Source organism: Lytechinus pictus, chromosome 17 (assembly GCF_037042905.1).
Source record: "Lytechinus pictus isolate F3 Inbred chromosome 17, Lp3.0, whole genome shotgun sequence".
Classification (NCBI taxonomy): Eukaryota; Metazoa; Echinodermata; class Echinoidea; order Temnopleuroida; family Toxopneustidae; genus Lytechinus; species Lytechinus pictus.
In genome coordinates, this window is record NC_087261.1 from 31,707,746 (window position 1) to 31,730,198 (window position 22,453).

General features: G+C 35.2%; 1 protein-coding gene across 1 annotated transcript; it reads left to right on the plus strand.

Annotated features, from left to right (window-relative positions):
- Positions 1-7,654: 7,654 nt before the first annotated feature.
- LOC135157374 (uncharacterized) lies at positions 7,655-17,012 on the plus strand. Its single transcript, XM_064112635.1, has 5 exons — positions 7,655-7,738; positions 8,661-8,934; positions 11,795-11,905; positions 13,546-13,636; positions 14,843-17,012. The coding sequence occupies exons 1-5, from the start codon at positions 7,655-7,657 to the stop codon at positions 15,231-15,233; spliced, it is 951 nt and encodes a 316-aa protein (XP_063968705.1). The 3' UTR covers positions 15,234-17,012.
- The last annotated feature ends 5,441 nt before the right edge of the window (positions 17,013-22,453 follow it).

A 22,453-nucleotide genomic window follows, 5' to 3' on the forward strand; every position in this document is an offset into this window, starting at 1 on the left:
TATCTAAATAAATAGAGTAAAATTCACAGAGAAAAATGCTGAAAAAAATCAAAAAAATCCGATAACAAATAAAGTTATTGAATTTTAAAGTTTTTTATATTTTGTGAAAAAACAGTTATATACACATCGTCATGAATATTCATTAGATGGGCTGATGATGTCACATCCCCACTTTTCTTTTTCTTATGTTATTACATGAAATCATAAATCTTTATTTTTTTCATACAAGTGTAAATGATGTGTCTCCATTATGATGAAAAAAGTTGCGGCAATAAATAACTAATGCACTTAATCAGTTGTCGATCCAATTGTTTAGTTCTTAGTAGAAAAATGAATAAACCTAATTTCATGTAATAAAATACAAAAGAGCAAGTGGGGATATGACATCATCAACCCACCTAATGGATATTCATAAAGACATGCCTAGAACTCTTTCATCGAAATAATGCAAATCTTTAAAATTCAATAACCTTGCTATTTGTCATCCGATATTGATCAAATTTTCAGCATTTTGCTCTTCGAATTTTTACTCTATTTATTGAGATGTAAATATGTCCAGCCTGGACCATCCCTTTAAAAGATGGAAGTTAATTGATGCTACCCTGTTGGCGTTCAACAACTAAAGGTATAGAACCCCGTCGATCTGGCGCTGCATAGCGGCTGCCGGGCCGCGAAATTATTTTTCCCACCGAGTTCTGGACCAACATATGAATATTCATGACTTGCGTCTTCGGATTAAGAGTACGCATGCGCGTGGACTCTGCCTCGACCAGTGCTGGTCGTAAGCATTCACGTTCAGTTGCTCAGAATGAATATTAGCATCGTCAAATTACCGGTACTCTTACATAGTTACATATGCCTTATATATATCCAATTCTTAAACACTTTTCAAACTAGCTGCCATTAATGGCAAGACATGTGCTAGGCTAGGGCTCGCTTAGGCTAGCGCATTAACTTTACCTCAAATCTGGACCTGTCTAATGCCTAGTACTAATCAGTGTTGTAGTGCCTTGGCCTTGAACATTCAAGCATTGGCCTTGGCCTTGAGGATTTTGAGCCTTGAAATTTCAAGGCATTTTCAAGGCATTTTGTATTATGTACTTTCATTTGTTTTATAAGTAATTATAAATGTTTCAGTTTTTTTTTTAAATATTTAATGACACTAATGGTCAATACTACCAGTCACCAGTAACATCAGCAGCAGCAGTAGTATGTGTACTAGCAGTGTCATCAATTGTAACCATTATCAAGAATTTTCAAACAAAGAATACATCAGTTATAAAAAATAGCATTATGTATTGGTAATGTGTTGTAATCATGACTAATGATGTTAATGACAGTAAATAATAATGATCAAGATCAAGATAATAGTGCTTTGATGACAAGAATAAATTTGACATCTGACTGCAATTTTGACAACAATATTCATACTTTAAACATAGCTAACTCTAACGCACGATAACAAGGTTGATTTCTATTCCATTAGGATTTTCCTTGTATTATTTTCTTTGGCCAACAAGAATGAAAAGATTTGGTAAACTTGAACACAGTCTTCAATTTTGTCATATCCAAATGGGTTATGTCAATGGCATGATGAGCCAGAAACTTTGAGGGGCCAAGTATGGCATATAGAGCAAAATTTCTGTCAAAAAAAAGAAGAAAGCGATTGAAGCGAGCGAGTGAACAAAATTTGTCCCCCTCTTTCTATAGGAAAAGCTAATTTTGCGATAGATTGTTTAAAAAATAATATCACATTTACTCTATCTTTTCATTTCCCTTCCCCCTTATCTAAGTGTATTCTTGGTGGTGGAACTTCTTCTTCTATCTATCTCTTTTCTAAATTGTATATTTGTTTTGGGTCAGATTGACAAAACAAAGGGGGAAAATGTTTACTTCTTTTTAATCATATATCGTTCAACAGTGAATTTCATTTCTCTACAGTTTCAAGGAAATAAACAACGTATTTGTTTTTGTGTCAATATGGTTTCAAGAAATAATGATTAATAAAAAAAAAGTAATTGAATAATTAATTATTATTAATATTATCAACAAGAATTAATAATTAATGATTGATTAACTGTTTAAAGAAATAATTAAGATTTACCCTCTCCCAACTAAGGGTATGGGGTGCGCCCTGTTTACTTTATATCCTTTTGAATATAACTTTATTTTGTTAGTATTCTTTATTCTGTTTTTTTAAGGTAAAATAAGTGTAGAAGATACAAGAAATGAGAATTGAAATTTAAAAGTGGTTGTAAGCAGAAAAAAAAATGAAAGCTGACAAGAGTCCTAAAAATGACTCATTTTCAGTTTAAGCATTTAAAAATTTTAACTTGCGTTTTGTGCTCTCTAGCCCCCCCCCCAAAAAAAAAAAAATCCCTGTAGGATTTTTATTTCCAAATGAAATATGCCCTTTTAAAAAAAGAAATATACCTTCTTTAATAATAAAACATAATACATTTTAGGTTCGAAAATCACAGATTTTGAATCGTGCTTGCATCAATTATTGTTTAGTACAGTACTAATCCTGCTCATGGTTACAAAAATGTATAGAATGTTGCTTAATGGTTGGAATATCACAAATTTTTGGCTGGCTTCCTGCACTCGCATCAATTATTGTACTCGTTATCTTCCCGTTCAAAAAAAAATGCTTAGAGTGTCCAGTTTTCAGGTTGGAATATCACAAATTTTTGAGCTCGCGCTTTGCGCTCACACTTTTTATAAGGCTTATGAGATTATTTCATATGTTTATGTTGTTTTATAAGAATAAAACTAAGAAGTGACTGATCGGGGAAAACATAGGTGAAATAATTTCGGGCCCCGTCCCCTATTGGCGAAAGTCCGATCCGCCCTCGTGACACATACACACACACCGGAAAAAATGGCCGGTGGCCCCCCCCCCCCGAAAAAGCAAGGACCCCCCAGTGCCCCCCCCCCCATAAAAAAATCCTAGCTACGCCACTGCATTGCATGGAACGTATTATAACGTCAGGCACAAACTAACGTCAGTGATCTTGATCCCCGTCTTCCCCCCCCCCCCCCAAATTAAGGATTTCTTAGCTGAAAAAATATTGACAAGCAAAAAAAAAAGATCTTCACGTTCAAAAGAGGGGACATAAGTCTTTTTTTGTTGCATTTTGACATTACAAATTATTGATTTGGCTTCTCAAAGGGGGGAGGGCACGTCCCCTGGATCAGTTGTAAATTGTCAGGGGGCAGTCTGCGCCCCCCCCCCCCTTGGTACACTAGTTGTTCCATGCTGATACAGCGTAGATCAGAGTCTAGATCTAGAGACTAGACTAGAACTAAGATATTTTTTAGATCTAGGACTGGTTCTGTATACGGACTAGAAATATTAAACCATGTTAAATAAAATCAAACGCAAAGTTCGGAATTTGGTTCGAAGTTTTAAACCATGGCATTAGTCGGCTATTACTATTAGTATTAGGCATTAGACAGGTCCAGATTTGAGGTAAAGTTAATGCGTTAGCCTAAGCTAGCCCTAGCCTAGCACGGTTACACTTCGTAATTCGGAAGGTTCGTAATTCCGAAGGTTCTTTATTCCGAAGGTTCGTAATTCCGAAACACGAAAATTGCCTTTACCTCGATGTTCGTTAATCCGAAAACGTAAAAGGGTTCGTTAATCCGAACATTTGTGGCGTTATTCCGAAGGTTCGTTATTCCGAAGGTTCGATAATCCGAAAACGAAATAAGGTTCGATGTACCGAAGGTTCGTTAATCCAAAAACGAAATAAGGTTCGTTGTTCCGAAGGTTCGTTAATCCGAAAACGAAATAAGGTTCGTTGTTCCGAAGGTTTGTTAGTCCGAAAACGAAATAAGGTTCGTTAATCATTTCGTTTTCGGACTAACAAACCTTCGGAATTACGAATCTCATTTCGTTTTCGGATTAACGAACCTTCGGAATTACGAACCTCACTTCGTTTTCGGACTAAGGAACCTTCGGAATTACGAACCTCATTTCTTTTTCGGACTAACGAACCTTCGGAATTACGAACCTTCGGAAAATAATACGAACCTTCAAAATATCCGAACCTTCGGAATAACGAAGCTTCGGAATTACGAATGTATGCGGCCTAGGACATGTCTTGCCATCATTAATACTTGTTGATAATATTAATAATAATTAATTATTCAATTACTATTTTTTTATTAATCATTATTTCTTGAAACCATATTGACACAAAAACAAATACGTTGTTTATTTCCTTGAAACTGTAGAGAAATGAAATTCACTGTTGAACGATATATGATTAAAAATTTTCCCCCTTTGTTTTGTCAATCTGACCCAAAACAAATATACAATTTAGAAAAGAGATAGAGAGAAGAAGAAGTTCCACCACCAAGAATACACTTAGATAAGGGGGGAAGGGAAAGGAAAAGATGGAGTAAATGTGATATTATTTTTTAAACAATCTATCGCAAAATTAGCTTTTCCTATAGAAAGAGGGGGACAAATTTTGTTCACTCGCTCGCTTCAATCGCTTTCTTCTTTTTTTTTGACAGAAATTTTGCTCTATATGCCATGCTTGGCCCCTCAAAGTTTCTGGCTCATCATGCCATTGACATAACCCATTTCGATATGACAAAATTGAAGACTGTGTTCAAGTTTACCAAATCTTTTCAGAATATCATGAAGACTTAAAACATTCTTGTTGGCCAAAGAAAATAATACAAGGAAAATCCTAATGGAATAGAAATCAACCTTGTTATCGTCCTTTAGAGTTAGCTATGTTTAAAGTACGAAAATTGTTGTCAAAATTGCAGTCAGATGTCAAATTTATTCTTGTCATCAAAGCACTATTATCTTGATCTTGATCATTATTATTTACTGTCATTAAAATCATTAGTCATGATTACAACACATTACCAATACATAATGCTATTTTTTATAACTGATGTATTCTTTGTTTGAAAATTCTTGATAATGGTGACAATTACAATCGATGACACTGCTATAGTACACTTACTACTGCTGCTGCTGCTAGTGTTACTGGTGACTGGTAGTATTGACCATTATAGTGTCATTAAATATAAAAAAAAAAAAACTGAAACATTTATAATTACTTATCAAACAAATGAAAGTACATAATACAAAATGCCTTGAAAATGCCTTGAAAATGCCTTGAAATTTCAAGGCTCAAAATCCTCAAGGCCAAGGCCAAGGCTTGAATGTTCAAGGCCAAGGCACACAACACTGATTAGTACTAGGCATTAGACAGGTCCAGATTTGAGGTAAAGTTAATGCGCTAGCCTAAGCGAGCCCTAGCCTAGCACATGTCTTGCCATCAATGGCAGCTAGTTTGAAAAGTGTTTAAGAATTGGATATATATAAGGCATATGTAACTATGTAAGAGTACCGGTAATTTGACGATGCTAATATTCATTCTGAGCAACTGAACGTGAATGCTTACGACCAGCACTGGTCGAGGCAGAGTCCACGCGCATGCGTACTCTTAATCCGAAGACGCAAGTCATGAATATTCATATGTTGGTCCAGAACTCGGTGGGAAAAATAATTTTGCGTCCGGGAGCACGATCATTTGGGCAATGCAAAGTTTCGGAGTATTTCATTTCATGTCTATTTCGAACAATAAAGTATGGATTTTCATTTTTTTCATAAATCTCTCAGGGGAGGCGGAACATGTTGAAAGTGGGTCACCCCCTATCAAAAATTCTGCTGCCCCTGCCTCATTTAATGAAAAAAAAATCATTTCAAGCAATTTTTCCAAGTTTTACAGAGAGAACTCAAACGCAACATTCAAGCTAATCACAAAAGCACACGCACTCACTGCACTGCGCATTCACCGGTTGTCCTTTGTCTGCTACTTTGATGGAAATGCATGTTATTCAGAAATTTGTCCAATAGCTAGAAATCAAGCATGTTTCCATGCTACTTTTTCTCGACCATAGCTCAATCATATTTTACAGAAAAAGTGCGAAAGATGGAAAAAAATATATCTGAGTTATGAACTTTGTTTCCCGAATAGATAGCAGAAAAGAAGCATAACAAACTTAAACTAAATGAGAGTAAAACAGAATTGATAGTTATCGGTACATCTATACAATTGAATGAATTAGACTTTGATGGGATATCAGTTGGCAGTTCAGTCAGAGAACCAATTTGTAATGTAAGAAATCTGGGGGTAATTTTTGACTCGCAATTGAATATGGAAACGCATATTACCAATGTGTGTAAACCGTCATTTCATATGATATACAACCTCAGACGTATACGAATATACTTTGATGATGAAAGCATGAAAATAATTGTCTATGCATGTATTATTAGTTAGCTAGATTACTGTAAAAGTTTTCTGTATGGGCTCCCCTCATCTCGAATCGGGCGTCTTTAGCGAATACAGAACACGTTTGCACGGCTGATTTGTAGTAAAACTAGATTTTCAAGGATCACCCCTACCTTACACGATCTGCACTGGCTTCCAGCTCGCAAACGAACATCTTTTAAGATTTTGTTATTGGTATACAAGGCATTAAGTCGCCAAGCCACCAGCTATATTCCTGAGATTTTACCAAGAAAAGTTCACAGACACAATCACAACCTGCGCAGTTCTAATAATAATTTGCTCCTGCACATCCCCACTCATAACTTTGGGAGATCGTGTGTTCGCCTGCGCTGCGCAGCCCCCATATTGTGCAATAGTTTGCCATATGTAATTAGATCCTCTCCATCACAAGAAACGTTCAAACTTAGACTGAAAATCTATCTTTTAACTAATCCCCTTACATTGTTTTGTCCTTTTTCTAAATATGTTTTCAGGCATTTCATAAGCTTTTAATTACAGCGCAGTAGAATATATGCACATAGTTTCCGCGCTATACAAATAAGTATATAAGGCCAGAAAAACTCACTTAAAATCATTTTGCTAGTGCAAATGGAAATTGAGTAGCACGACTTTCCATTGTTCTAACTCAGTCACGCGTGCATTAATGACGTTGAGATGGGCTTCAAATACAAGAGGGGAATCATTTCTTTTCATTGGAGTACATCTCATAAAGCAAATTCATGACTATGATGTCAAAAAATTACACTGAATTACGGTTTTCTTGTTTTTTCTGGGACGCACTGTATAACAGAAACCATGCAACAAGATACATTCAAAGATAAACGCAAATTACTAACGATTGTGTATGTAACGGAAGTTACTGTTATCTGATTTTTAAATCCATTTTCAGGCTACAATATCCATGACCATCAAGCCCATAATGGTCATTCATTCATGTTAATATTCAAACAAAATCAACAGAAACAATGCAATATACATGTCTACGTGAATATACATGTTTTGGACATGTAATTTGAAATACGATGATCCCAAAATATTACAAATAAAAGATCAATTCATTCGATAAATTTTAATTGCTTGGAGTCATTTAACATTCTCTCCTAATTTATCTGATTTGAATATAAAGAATCAAGTGATATGGAATAACTCATTGATCAAAGTAGATAGGAAAGTTATATATAAACAACTTTTGCTTAAAAATGGGATCATCAGTATTAAACATTTAATGGATGAACAAAACAATTTTCTCTCACATACAACTTTTTTACAAAAATACAAAATTAATTGTAATTTTCTTGAATATTATTCATTGATTTCTGCAATACCCAATGAATGGAAACATTTTCGTCAACATCTTGTTTGAGAGTAGAACTCAAGAGGATTTGTTGTATAATTTAAATAATGTGTTTAAGGTATGCAAGTTTATCCATATAATTTATGTTGATAAAATATTAAAGTCCCCGACTTCGCAAACAAAATGGGCATCCATTTTAAATGAACCGGTTAATAATTGGAATAGATTGTATATGATTCCCATAGTTTAAATGCTGTCTTTCAACAAAACTACGCTATTTTCAATATAAACTTTTCAATCGGATAATGTGGGTGAACAAATATCTTTACGACATTGGCTTGTCTGAATCTAATTTATGTACATTTTGTTCTTCCTTTGTTGAAAGTATTTCACATCTGTTTTGGGACTGCCCCGTAACTCAACAATTTATTCAAAACTTCCAAACCACTTATTTGAATAATAACGTGTATTTGAATAAGAATTTATTTTTGTTTGGTTGCCCTGACGATCAATACTCTACTGTAAACCGTTATATTCTTTACGCTAAATATTTTATCTTTTCAACACGTTGTAAGGGTGATCGGTTGTATTTTAGCTCTTTTAAGAACGTATTGAAACGCTATTGTGAAATTGAAAGGGTTCTCAGTCAAAAACATCATAATTTTGTTTTATCATTAGATAATAGTACGCATGTACAGTTGTTGTGAACACGTTCGCTTCATTATTTTTCTGTAAATTGAATTGCTTTCGTGTTTGATTTTGAATAAAACCTTTCTATGAAAGAAAAAAAAAGAATATATATGCAAATTAAACAATTTGTTCCAGAATATGTGACTGTTATGGATTTCAACCGTTACTCGTTTGCATTTTTTTTTTTGGGGGGGGGGCTGATATTAAATATAATCATGCTGCCCACTTTAGGCTTTTTTCCTTGTATTGAAATGACCAATATCACGCATTTTCAAGCTTTTGTTTTAGAATTACCCCTAAACAAAGTAATTCAAATATTTGTCCATTGTTATATTTATTGATTTTTCCAGAATTTTCCTGCAAAATATCTGCCAGATTATACCTGTGAGTATGACCTTACTGTGAACCTGAATGATACAGACCTTCAGATTGTTATCAACTACGATCTAGATGTCAGCGATCAACTGCAATTTTTGTCTGCTTTTACGAACAAAACCCTGATAGGTGGAACTGGTCTCGAGACAATCTTCATACCAAACTCTGAGACTTCAGCAATCAATCTCTTTTTCCGTTCTCAGTATCAAAGTAATCTTGGTAACTTCGTCATTTACTTCTATTCAGAATGTAAGTATTATGTTCTTCATGGCCCGAACTTAAACTTTAAAGTGATTGATCCGTTGGGGTAGACCACTCATCCAATCATATAACTTTGTCCTCAGTAGACCATGTGTGATGGAGTAAGGCTGGCACTTTGGGGTTTATTTAATCCTGAACTAGTGGATAGATGCTTGACATTTGTCACAGTCCGTCACGCTACAGTTCTCCATCATATGCCTTGGCCAAACCTAAACTGAAATCTTTAAATCCTTACTTTTTCTCTAATTACACAAAAGGGTTCATTAGTTTTCAACTTTCCACCTATGTAGGGCTTCACAGAAAACATGCTCAGAATTAATATTTTGAGCAATCTGGTCATACTGCAAACATTCACAGGGTGTTTAGAGACTACACGTGGTGAAAAACAAGATGGCAGGATATTTGGAACGAGCGCAGTTCGGTCCAGTACTATGGATCCTTGCCTTTTAATACAGTGCGCTAAATATGGATACTGCAGTAATTAGCCCCCTATGTGAATCAAAGAGCGCCCGATTCGTGAAAATCTATTCCGGTCAACCCCAATAAGATCCGTAACGTGAAAACTTCTGGTACGTCGTTACCTTACTTGTTTTTTGTTTTTTTACATTACTTGCACAAAAATTAAGGCAACAAATTTGGCTCAAAATACAAAACGGTTTCCAAGTCTTTGTCGATACAAGCTTAAATAAAAAAAACATGATTTCATTTGCAATTGCAGTAAAAATTTAGGCTAAAGGCCATTAATGAGTCAATTTGAATATCATTTTATTTTTACTGATTAATATTCATTTAATTTCATATTGTTTCATGATCGCAGGCGGTTTAAATGAAAAAAAAGGGAAAATTCAATATGATTAATGTTTTTTGAAAACAATACAAAGAAACATATATACTATAATCAGAAAAAAATATATACAAAATTTGCTCAAATTTGCACAAAGTGCCCAATTTGTATGGGATGTCGGCCTTGGTTAACGTGCACAAAGAGTTTTAACGCCAACGGGGAAGGGGTGATTGACAGGCGCCAACTTGTATAGAATTAATGTTCATACCATTTTAGTGAAAACAGCTCTCATTCATAAGGTAAGAGAACCTGTCCTATATAATTCGATCTAGCACAAGTGCTAACTTTGAAAACAAATGCCATTCGCGTAAGATGAATGATTCTTCAACAACAAAAAAAGAGAAAAAGAACATTCATCTTATTCATTGCCCTCAAATAACATTTTACCTTGGCTGAAAACTTTCTTTTAATTTTATATCATTTGTGATATCAAAAAACCATCTCATGCAAGTTTCATTTAATGTGATAAGTATTTTTTAGATTATGAACAAAACATACATTTTTATTTGAGTTGATAGATATGAAATGACCTTTGACCTTGACTCAGTCACCCGAAAGCGTACTAATCTATTTCCCGATACCTAGTTATCGCTATATCAATGTGTAACTTAATTCTTATTGATTATTTTGAAATTGTTAAAAATTTAAGTTCTACCCTTATCTCTTTTAATTTACTCAATTTCAACCACCAACTGACCACTGACCTTCACATGGAGATCTGATATTCATTCATACATTCGCTAATATGTTTTGATGACCATTATATGAAAGCCTTATAGAATAGGGCCTAAACTAAACTAGACCTATGTTGAAAATTCAAAATATTAGCATTGGTTAAGTTTTGATTAGTGAAACCACAACAGGGTTAAAGTACATTAATCCTAAATGACCCTTGACCTTTATCGTGTGACCTGAAACTCATGCAATATAGTTATACTTTATTACCCATATCCTCTAAGTTATGATTATTTTCAAAAACTTTACCTTGTTTAAGATTTCCAACAGGTTGATACCCCAACATGGTCAAAGTTCATTGAGCCTAAGTGACATTTAGCCTTGATCATGTGACATGAAACACATGCTAAATGATTAGTAAAAGCATGCATGACACACTGGTTTAGCATTTCCCTCACTGAAAAGAAATGTTCAGGTCGCTTAATTTGCAACACTTTAGTTGATCTTTAATGTGAGTTCGATCGAGTCTGGAAATACGAAGAAAAATACAACATTTAATGAAAATTTTCTTTCTTGAATATATTTTGATACCAATAGATTTCTTGACCTCAGAAATTGTAGTTTAGGTGCCAAAATCATGATTCCTGGTTACCTAGGAAAAAAACAAAAAATTGGCGGCCATTCTGTAAAATCCAAGATGGCGGCCATATAGCTATATAGGTCTTGGTGCCACGGGTTTATTTCCGTGCACGGTGCAAATGGAAACATTGTTATTCTGCTTCCCCCAATTTCTCCAAAAATATCCAGCGAAGGCTAAAAAAACGAACATAGTGAGCCTGACTATCGGATGATAAGTTCAGTGTGCGTTCAGTGGATGGAGGGCAAAGAGTGCAGAAAAATTCTCGAAGGGCCAGTATCTGGACTACCTGTGGTGTTAAAATGACACCATATCGATTGAACTCAACACCAAATAGTAACAACCTATTGTGTTTTAATAACACCCTGATATTTCGAACTAACAACCAACAATTATCATCGGAATTTAATGACTACATTGTGTGGTCCTCACCGTTTTTGCAGTGGCGCAATTCCATAAAATAGGTACGTCCGACCCCCTATATGTGGGACCTACAGGAAATGTTCTGTCTCTGATTTCTTGTTCTTTTGACAGTCTGTAATGCTCTCATATGACCATGACTTGGTCAGTTTATGAAGTGAAGTTAAACTTGAGAAAAAAATGGGGGTCGGAGCCTCGGAGTTACAAAAAGGTTGATTATTTTTTGGAATTGCCCAGTGATTACCAACGTTCATTTCTATATATTTTTCTAGTTATCCCAGTTACTACTGACTATGGTACACCCGAAGACTCCACTACCCCTCAACAACAAACATCAGAGACTATGGCTACAGCAACTGTAATTCCGTCTATCAACAATGTTGGTAAGTACGTTAATTTTTCTTAAAGTGTTCATATATGTGGATATTTTCAATAGATATGCAACATTTATATTGCGCTTGATATCAGTTAAAAATGTGAACCCTCACACCCCTGCATACGTTCTAGTACTATTTAGCACGGTGCTCAAGCATTCAATGAACTCCTACCTACCATGCCCTCATTTATTGATTTGATACACCTTGTTGCAAATGTAGATAAATGTCTTGCCAAAGAACATGAGTGCTGCGATGGGATTTAAGCCCGGATCGTGTGGTTAAACGTCCAGAGATTCACCCACTCCTGGTTGTTGTGATACTACAAGTCTGGTATATAATAGTACTACTTCACTAGATATTCCAGATGGCAATAAAAATCAGATAAATAACTGAATAAATATCACTGAAAAAAGATAAAGATAAACGAAATGTGTGGCAAAGATAATGATTAATGTGAGCCATCTAATTGTATCCGAAATACTATTAGCCGAGTCTGAAATGGGGATGTTCCCTTTGCCAAATCGTGTCCCATGGGGTTCAAAATTTGCAATTTTGGCGGCCATCATGGATATTTCTTAAAAATCAATTATTTTCATATATTTTTTTGCACAGGCAATGGGAACATCTTATGATAGATAGTAGAAATCGATTGCAATCGTTTTATGTACAGTCCGATTAATATTTCTTTGAAAAATATGAGAATTTATGCAAAAAAATTATGTTTTTTATCAGAAATTTGCATTGATATATATTTGTTTTATCATTAACATCAACAACTATTGCAAAATATCAACATTCGATACGAAAGAGGATTTAACGAGAATATTGATTAAGGGCAAATGCCTCCAAATGTATTATTCGATATTGAGATAAAATGACACCAAAAAACAATCTCCGTGTCTTAGTCACACTAAGATACCGACTACAATGCGATCGCTTGCATGCCTTTCAAGAGAGTAAGATCGCTTTAATCGGTCTTGCCTCGCCTTTTTGGGGTGACTAACACGCAGAAATGCATGTAATGTTTATTCTAATCTTCACTTCAGCTTCAATAATGTTTTTAATGTGTGAATATGAGACCTGTTGGTAATTGTCGACATTAATATAAACAGATAATAGATAATAGCGATAATAGATAACTTCATAATTGAGCTGTAAAATAGATCTCTCTCTAGAGTTTCCTCATTCATGCTTCTCGTCTAAATTATTACCGGTCCCACACCTTACACAACATTGCTTTTAATGTCCCCTTTTAATATCTTCCTTTTCAGTCTGGTTGTACCCAAGATAACTTTATTATAATTATCATAAAGTTATCATTATTATCTTTACAAGGCACCCATTATGCTGATTGTCAGGTTTATTCATTACAAATAGTATTGAACACCACTAATCGCCCTTTCACACGTAAAAAAAAATGTAATTTGAATGATGATTTCATCGAAAAAAAGGCTAATGACGCATATTCAGCACGTGTGAAACCGAAAAAGAACATGATTAGAATCACGAACGCTAGTGATTACAATAACAATCATCATTACAATGATGATGATCCAAGATTCACGTGTGAAAAGGCCCTAAATCACCCTTATTATTGATATTGATCAAAGAATGTTAATGATTTTTGTTTTTCTTCCTTGCCCCAGGTTTGTACATAGGCGTGGGAGTAGCAGGAGTGATCGTTGTTCTTTTATTCATAGCTTTATTGAGTGTTCTCATCACGGCAAGGAGAAATAGGTATGCACATATCTACTAAGGGAGGGGGGGGGGGGTAAAAATGTGACCAGGGCCCCGTCTTACAAATGGTCACGATTGATCCGATCAATCTTAAGTATATAAAAATCCATCAATATCATGATTTTTTTTCTTTAAGAAATTTGCTCAATGTCATTTGAAAACAAAGAGAAAGATACTTAATTGTCAGGAGAACGTTGAATTTATGAATACACATCATAATTATCTTGAACATATTGTGAACAAACGCGTATTTCAGATGTTTGATGTTGCTGGCTTTCCATAGTTGCTATTGGTTGGATCAATCGCAACTATTTGTAAGACAAAGACAAAGAGTTCCAATCGGAATTTTTGCACAAATTATCTGCTCGCGATTCGAGTTTCATTATTTTGTTTAAACATACATGTACATAACCTATCATATATACTTTTTATGAATCCTCTTTAGAAATGGAATGGGTAAAAAGTTTACATTCTCATTTATACATTTGTTTACAATGATTTATAATGTTAAGATTTAGTTTCACCCAAAATGAAAACTGTTATATTACAGGCCTCGTAACGAAATGATACAAAGTGAAATCTCTTATCATTGTCTCGCAACTACTCAATGAATAGACGCCAGAAACAATATATGTTTGCTTTATATAAATCATTTGATAAAGCCATTTGGGCAAATGTTCACAAAATTTTTATTTAAAGAGATTTTCATTTTATTTTAGGTATAGTATACAAATAATGCACGTAAGCGAGTGGATGCAGGGCCAAATAATGAACGATATGCGGGAAGAGCCAATGGATATACCGCACCGAGGTCCGCAGGACCGAGTTCGGTATATCCATTTGGCGAGTCGAGCACAGAGTTCATTATTTAGGTCCTATATGCAAAAGAACGCGTACATTGTTTGTTTTATACAACCCCCTTCCTCCCCATGTTACTGAGTTCCCCCGAATGTTATATTTGATCTTAATTCTACATAATTTTAGATAATTCCAGACCTTGCACTATCCTGCACTCTTAACGTCAGAGTACAGGATAGTACTTATGGTATGACGTCAGAGTGCAGGATAGTGCATTTTGGATTCAATAGTGCAATTCGCTGAATATCATTTGATCCAATTTGGACCAATCAGATTACAGAACATTCTTTGGAGTTGTATAATAGAAACTAGTTATCTGCATTTCCATTTGTTTTATACTTTTCATAGGTCCAAGCCTGCCGCAGCAGGTCACGTTGACGTTACCTCCTCAACGAATGTTGCATATAATATGGATAGCGAACGGGTCACTGTCAACAAGGGAGACACGCCGGGTACACACTCGAATGATGATACACACAGATATGCCACCATCGAGGGTGATTATTACTATGCTACTACTAATGGTCCGCAGCCGCCATTGCCCAAGCCACGTGATGCCAATTCACCAGCCAATCAGGAAGCGGAGTATGAAGAGCTACCTGATCAAGGATCTGGAACCCCATATCAATCATTGACAAAAAATGACATTCAGGCTTATCAGGAACTTAGCAAAAATCAAGCTCCTTCATACACAACGCTTGAACCTCCAGCTAATAATGAATACTTAGAACCAATTTAACATTTAAATGAGAGCAATACAATTTCTCTATACACTGTAAAAAATGAAGTGCTAATGTAGCACTTAAAGTGCGGTCACTATACAAGCACTATAAGTGCTGAATTAGCACTATATTTTTTACAGTGTATATTGTGAGAATTAAAGAATGCTTCCTTAAAATTTTATATTCATTATCCATAGTTGTATTATATCACTAACTGCATATCCCGTGCTTGAGATGCTTTAAAACCATGATCTCGCAAAATTTTGTGTGTATAAATATGTTGAATCTAATTTTGTCTCAAGGTACCGTGCTGTACATTTTTCACTATTTCTACGGTTTTTCGTATTCATGAAATAAGACACATTCATATTTTTTATTATGTTGTTATTTCATTGCATTTATATTCCATTAAACACCCAAGTAAAACAAATAAATACAAAATTTACAAATAAAAATCGGAATGACCCAAAGAAGAGCATTGCTTGTGAGGATGGGACCCTCTACAAAGATAAACAGAAAACTTTAACTAAATAAAGTGTAATCTTAAACAAAAGGAGTATCTTTCCAACTCGTTCAAAAAGATTTGCTGCTAAAATCAGCATTTCATTAGCAGGTGCCGGTTGGAGCTAAGCACACAAATTCCATCAAATTTTTGACATCTACATTTTTGTTTTCTTATTTTTTATGTTTTGCCCGTCATAAGTCGTTTACATATCATACTTTTCCACACTTTTTAAAGTGTAACATTAAATCACATAAGAAAACAAGTAGGCTATTTCTTTAATGCAGCTTACATCTCGGGCTTGATGGAATATGCTGGGATTCTATTCAGGAAAAAAAATATCTTCAACTCGAAATTCGTGCACTTTCATATAACTTACTGTCCATCCCATTTTTACGCGAGTCATTATTTACGACCTTAAAAAAGCAGGCGAGTCAGAGGCGGTTTTATGGAGGACAATGACAAAAATTAGATATCTAGATACCGTGTTAAACACGCTGCCTCAGCTCGCGGTGTAGACCCGAGAGCCGATGGAGACTCTCCTTTTTTTTGCGTGTAAAAGCGATAAACTTACACCGGCTCGCGTTGCAGACACGACAATTTTCTCAGCCAAAATACTAGTAGTAGGATCAGACCCGCGAGCCGGTGCAGACGCGGCAATTTTTCTCTGTGTAACACGAAGTCGAGTCTGCAATCAGCGCGCTGTCATGACGTAAATTTTATCCCCTGATCAGTGTTTTTGCCCCGCGAACCGATGCAGTGTGAAGGCTTAAACCAGGGCCCTGAGGAAGAGTTTTTTTCAGTGGGGCGCCTGACATGGGCTAAAATCTCTTCTCAAAGCTGGCGGGACACAATTGTGCCATTGTTCTTTTATATACACACACATCCAAGGGAGTCCCCACATATCACCCAACACCCACACACACAGACACACATATATAAACAAATAGCTCTGAGGAACCATAATTTAACCTACGCCTACCATTGTTCTCATTCATTTATTTCACAATATACATGTATATGAAATGCTCGATTGATGATACCATTTTCGATGTGCCTAGTTTGCTCATGTAAGCAAGTCTCTATTTTAAGCCACTTTTTCAGTTTTATTGTATGATTGCTTGTTGTTTGCAATCAATTTCTTATGTCTTTGTAATTTTACCTTTTATGTACATTTCAACCTGCCTTAAACCGGTATAGGTTCATGGACCTGGCTTTGCCTGTTACTTTTTCATTGTTTCACTTTGTTCATTTGTATACTGCTTTTCTTTAAAATAAAGAAATGATTACAATCAAATATATATATATATATATATGTATATTTATGTACATATATATATATATATATATATGTATATATGTATATATGTACATAAATATACATATATATATATATATATATATATATATATATGTACATAAATATGAATATACGACAGTTTCTTTTTAGCTTTATTCTTATAAAAGAGCATATGCACATAGATAGTGCAAGCGCAAAGCGCAAGCTAACATTTTGGGAAATTTCATGTATCTTGTCATGAAAATTGTACATGTTGCACAATGTTTGTGATCCTGAACGAGATGTGTAACATATAATCACTGCGAGTGCGATCAGAGCAAACCAAATATTTTAATATGCGTTCTGGCCTGATGGAAAAAAATTTCATAAGGACTGTTTGCAGTTACCCATGACGATACATCTTTCAACAATCAAATAATGCGAGCGCAAAGAGCGAGCTAAAAAATTTCGACATTCCGGCATAAAAAACTGGACATTCTAAGCACTTTTTGTAATAAAGAACGGGAAAGGTATATACCTATACAATTGATGCACTGAACATGTTTGTTGGAGGGAATTTTTCTCTCGGGTTGAAAGGGACACATTTTAATGCTTCAAAAAATGGGGTGTTGTTCCCCCTGCCCCCAGGACCGCCCGATCAAGAGAGGATTTGTTTTAAATTGGATGCTAATCCAAATATCTTTATAAACAGGTTTGCATTAATCTGTACATCTTTAGAAATCGGATAAAATCGCTCGAAATGGTGTCATACAAAAGTCATTTAATACGACATACGATCAGTGAATAGATAATAGCACTCTGTTTTGAGGTATGTTCAGTTTTTTGCGAGGATAATCATGATATTGTGTTATTTATACAATTGTCTTTCATCCGACTGGTGGTGCAATAATCGAATTGAAGATGAATAATTATTTTGTATAGCAGTCTTGTAACCTCTTTTTTTCGTAAAAGGGTCTTAAAAATGAATTCTTAGTGCCTTTAAAAGAGTGGACATTCTCAATGTGCTGTTTCCATTAAAATCGATGGATTGGTAACAGCATCATATGATTCGAAACGTGTGTATATAAAATAATGATGAATTTAGACAAAGATGAGCAGCATATTCAGGGATAAAGGAGGATATATGAATTTCATGTAAAGAGTAGTACTACTTAACCCGCCATTTTCATCAGCGTTGTCAACTCCAAAATAGCTATATTCCAAGCATTATCCTCAAATTATCTGGAGAAAATGTCAACATGCAATAATTTAACCCTAAATAGACTGGGCTATTTCGACGCCTAAGAAGACGGGGGGGGGGCTGAATCAGCCCTACCCCCAGTCTTCTTAGGGTTATGGCCTGATGTAATCTATGTAGACATATTAATATCCTGCAGCCATGTTTTGACTTGTTTATCAGTAAATTAAAACAAGTAGAAACAGAAACATGCATTGCTTATAGGGACACCACTATGCATAAATTGGTTTTAAAAATGGGATCTATAAGATTTAGGGTTATTTAGACAAACCTGTGTTGCTTTTCTATGTTTCTTTTCTGTTTTATTTTTCTTTTGTTCTATGTATTTTTTTAAATAAAAAATGTAAATTATCCATACTGTACACTGTTATATTGATACTAGACTTGATTATGAAATGTGTTACTCTGACAACTCTGTATGAGATGGTTATACCAAATAAAACAGTACAAATAAAATAATGTTATTTTATTTTCAGTTAATTCTAATTTTTGTCTTTCCTGCGAAGCAGAGTGAGACTATAGGCGCCGCTTTTCCGGCGGCGTCGGCGGCAGAGGCGTCAACACCAAATCTTAACCGAAGGTTAAGTTTTTGAAATGACAGCATAACTTAGAAAGTATATAGACCTAGTTCATGAAACTCGGCCATATGGTTAATCAAGTATTACTAAACATCACGTCAGAGTTTCAAGTCACTTGACCAAGGTCAAAGGTCATTTAGTGTCAATGAACTTAGACCATGTTGGGGAATCAACATCAAAATCTTTACCTCAGACTAAGTTTTTGAAATGTTATCATAACTTAAAAAATACAAATGGACCGCCTTTGGCAGTCTCGCCTGCATTACGCAATTCGATATAGCAGCAGTGCTTCCTTTGAAAACAGCTGATGAATAATTATTCACAGAACAAAACACTAATATGATAATGAAATATTATGTCCATTGACCCAAAATGACCTTTGACCATGATCCTGTGACCTAAAACATGTGCAAAACAATCATTCATACTTGATTACCTTTATGTCGATGTTTCACGAGCTAGATCCATAAACTTCCCAAGTTATGCCAATTCAACACGTACACTCAACACGGCCAGAGTTCATTGACCTTTAATTTACCTTTGATCTTGGCCATATTCCTAAAATGAGCACAGGATGTTCAAGGATACTCGATTGCTCTTATGTCCAAGTTTCATAAGCTAGATCCATAAACTTTTAAAGTTATGATGACAATTCCTCAAATACCTCCAATATGGCCAAAGTTCATTGACCCTAAGTGACCTTTGGTCTTAATCCTGTGACCTGAAACTCGCACTGATATTCAGGGATACATGGTTGCTCTTACATTCAAGTTTAATGAACTAGATCCATAAAATTTTAAAGTTATGATGACAATCCTCAAATAACCCCAACATGGCCAAAGTTCGTTGACCCTAAGTGACCTTTGGTCTTAATCCTGTGACCTGAAACTCAGGCAGGATCTTCAGTGGTACATTATTATCCCTATGTCTAAGTCTTATGAACTAGGTCTATATACTTTTGAAGTTATGACAATATTTCAAAAACTTGACCTTTGTTAAGATTTCGATATTGATACCCCCAACATGGTCTAAGTTCATTGACCCTAAATGACCTTTGACCTTGGTCATGTGACCTGAAACTTAGGCAAGATATTCAGTAATACTATGTCCAAGTTTCATGAACTAGGTCCACATACTTTCTCAGTTATGATGACATTTCAAAAACTTAACCTTGGTTAAGATTTCAATGTTGACGCCACCACCGCCGTCGGAAAAGCGGCGCATATAGTCTCGCTCTGCTATGCAGGTGAGACAATATGGACTTAATTTATGAAACTTGGATAAAAGGTTAATTTGGTATTACTGAACTTCCTGCCTGAGTTTTAAGTCACTTTACCAAGGTCACAGGTCATGTAGGGTCAATGAACTTTGGCCGAGTTGGGGGTATCTGTTGAATTACAATCATAACTTTGATAGTTTATGGATCTGATTCATGAAACGTAGACATAAGAGTAATCAAGTATCACTGAACATCCTGTGCTAGTTTCAGGTTACATGATCAAGGTCAAAGGTCATTTAAGGTCAATAAACTTTGGCCAAGTTAGGGGTATTTGTTGAATTACCATCATAAATTAGAAAGTTTATAGATATAGTTTATAAAATGTGGATATAGGGGTAATAAATTATCACTGACAAGTCTTAGGTCGCATGATCAAGGTCAAATGTCATTTATTGTCAATAAACGTAGTATTGTATCATTATATGAATGGTGTTTTTTGTGAATAATAATTTTATAGTCGTTTTCAAAGTCAGCACTGCTGCTATATCGAATCGCGCGTTGCAGGTGAGACTGTCAGAAGCGTTCCACTTGTCAGAAGCGTTCCACTTCCAAACGCTGTTTTTTAATACAACACTGTGTAATATATTGATACAACACTGTTTAATATATTTAGAATAGTTAAAATAAGTGTTTAGAATTTTAAATAACAAATTCGTAATATATTCCTTTATATTACATGCAAAAAACCTATAATCAGGAATGCATAACATTTTAAACAACATATTGATGTGTGTATTTTTCTTAAAATTGCATTAAATCGAAATCAAATTCTAACTTTTCATTAATTAGATTGGAAAATATGAATTTGTTTAGTTGGGTAAAAAAAATCAATGGGTTATTGCATTCAAATTTGCTTAGATTTTAACAAATTGTATGTAAAATACGTACAGGTCCGTTGTGGAGAGCCGTTATCACTGTTAATGATAATGCTACCCATTGTCAGTTTGCATAAAACTACAAATAAATGAATCAATTAAGAAAGAATATAAAAACAGGCTTAAATAAATAACAAAAATATTCCAGATCCAAAATTCATTGGTCACGTCTGTGGAGCATGCATTTCTCGCATTTTACGGATTAAAATAATGTCTGCTGAGCAAATGTCGGGGAAGAAATTGTCGCATTATGCGGAGCAAATGTCCGCGGAGCAAATTTGTGCGGAGCAGTTGTCGGCGGAGCAATTTTCGTACAATCGGAGCAGTTCTCGGCGGAGCAAATATCGGCGGAGCAATTGGCGGTGCAGCAGTTGTCGCCGGAGAAGTTGTCGGCGGAGCAAATATTGGTGGAGCAATTGTCGGCGGAGCTGTTGTCGGTGGAGCGTTTGTCGGCGGAGTAATTGTCGGTGGGGTAAATATCGGCGGAGCCATTGTGGGTGGAGCAAATATCGTCGGAGCTATTGTCTAGATCAATCATCGGCGAAGCCGATGTCGCATTTTGCGTAGTAATTGTCGGTGGAGCAGATGTCGGTGGAGCAACTGTCTGATCACCAAATAGGTTATCGGCCTATGGGTAAATGAACATCAAGTTGGTTTTAAAAAAAAGGTAGAATTCGGTTTTGTAATGCAAAAATAATTCAGGATATTATTGACCATACACAACTTGAAAAAGTTTATGATCGTCTTATATTTGTAGATTCCTACAAAACATTAGACAGTCTTTAATGGGATTTTATAAATGAATTTTTAGAAAAGTTTGGTTTCAAAATATTGTTCAGAAAATGGGTTTCGATTCTGTATACGGAAATATCATATTGCGTATTTTCATGGTTACTTTACAGAAGCATTTTACCCCACTAGAGGGTTATCCCTGGCAAGGTTGCCTGCTGTCTGCTCTACCTTCTTTTAATCTTAGCTGTTGAGTTTTCTCAGCAACAAAATCAGAAGTGATAAAAATATAAAGATAATTTGTGTAGGAGAAAATTCTAAAGAAATAAAGTTATGTCAGCTAGCTGACGACATGACACTTTTTTATGCAAAAAAATTATTTAGGAAATAAAGGCTATTGAACATATATCGGAGCGTTGTGGCCCAGTGGATTAGTCTCCGGACTTTGAAACAGAGGGTCGTGGGTTCAAATCTCAGCCATGGCGTAGTTTCCTTCAGCAAGAAATTAATCCACATTGTGCTGCACTCAACCCAGGTGAGGTGAATGGGCACCAATGTATTCCTTGAAATGCCGAGCGCGTGAAAGCTGCTTGAGCTACACTGAGCCAGGGTAATGACATTCATTTTTTTTGGAAACGCATAGAGACGTTATTCATAATGTGTTATGCGATATACAAGAACTGACTATTATTATTAATATTATTATTACTATCAGATTTTGGAAAAGTTACTGGTGT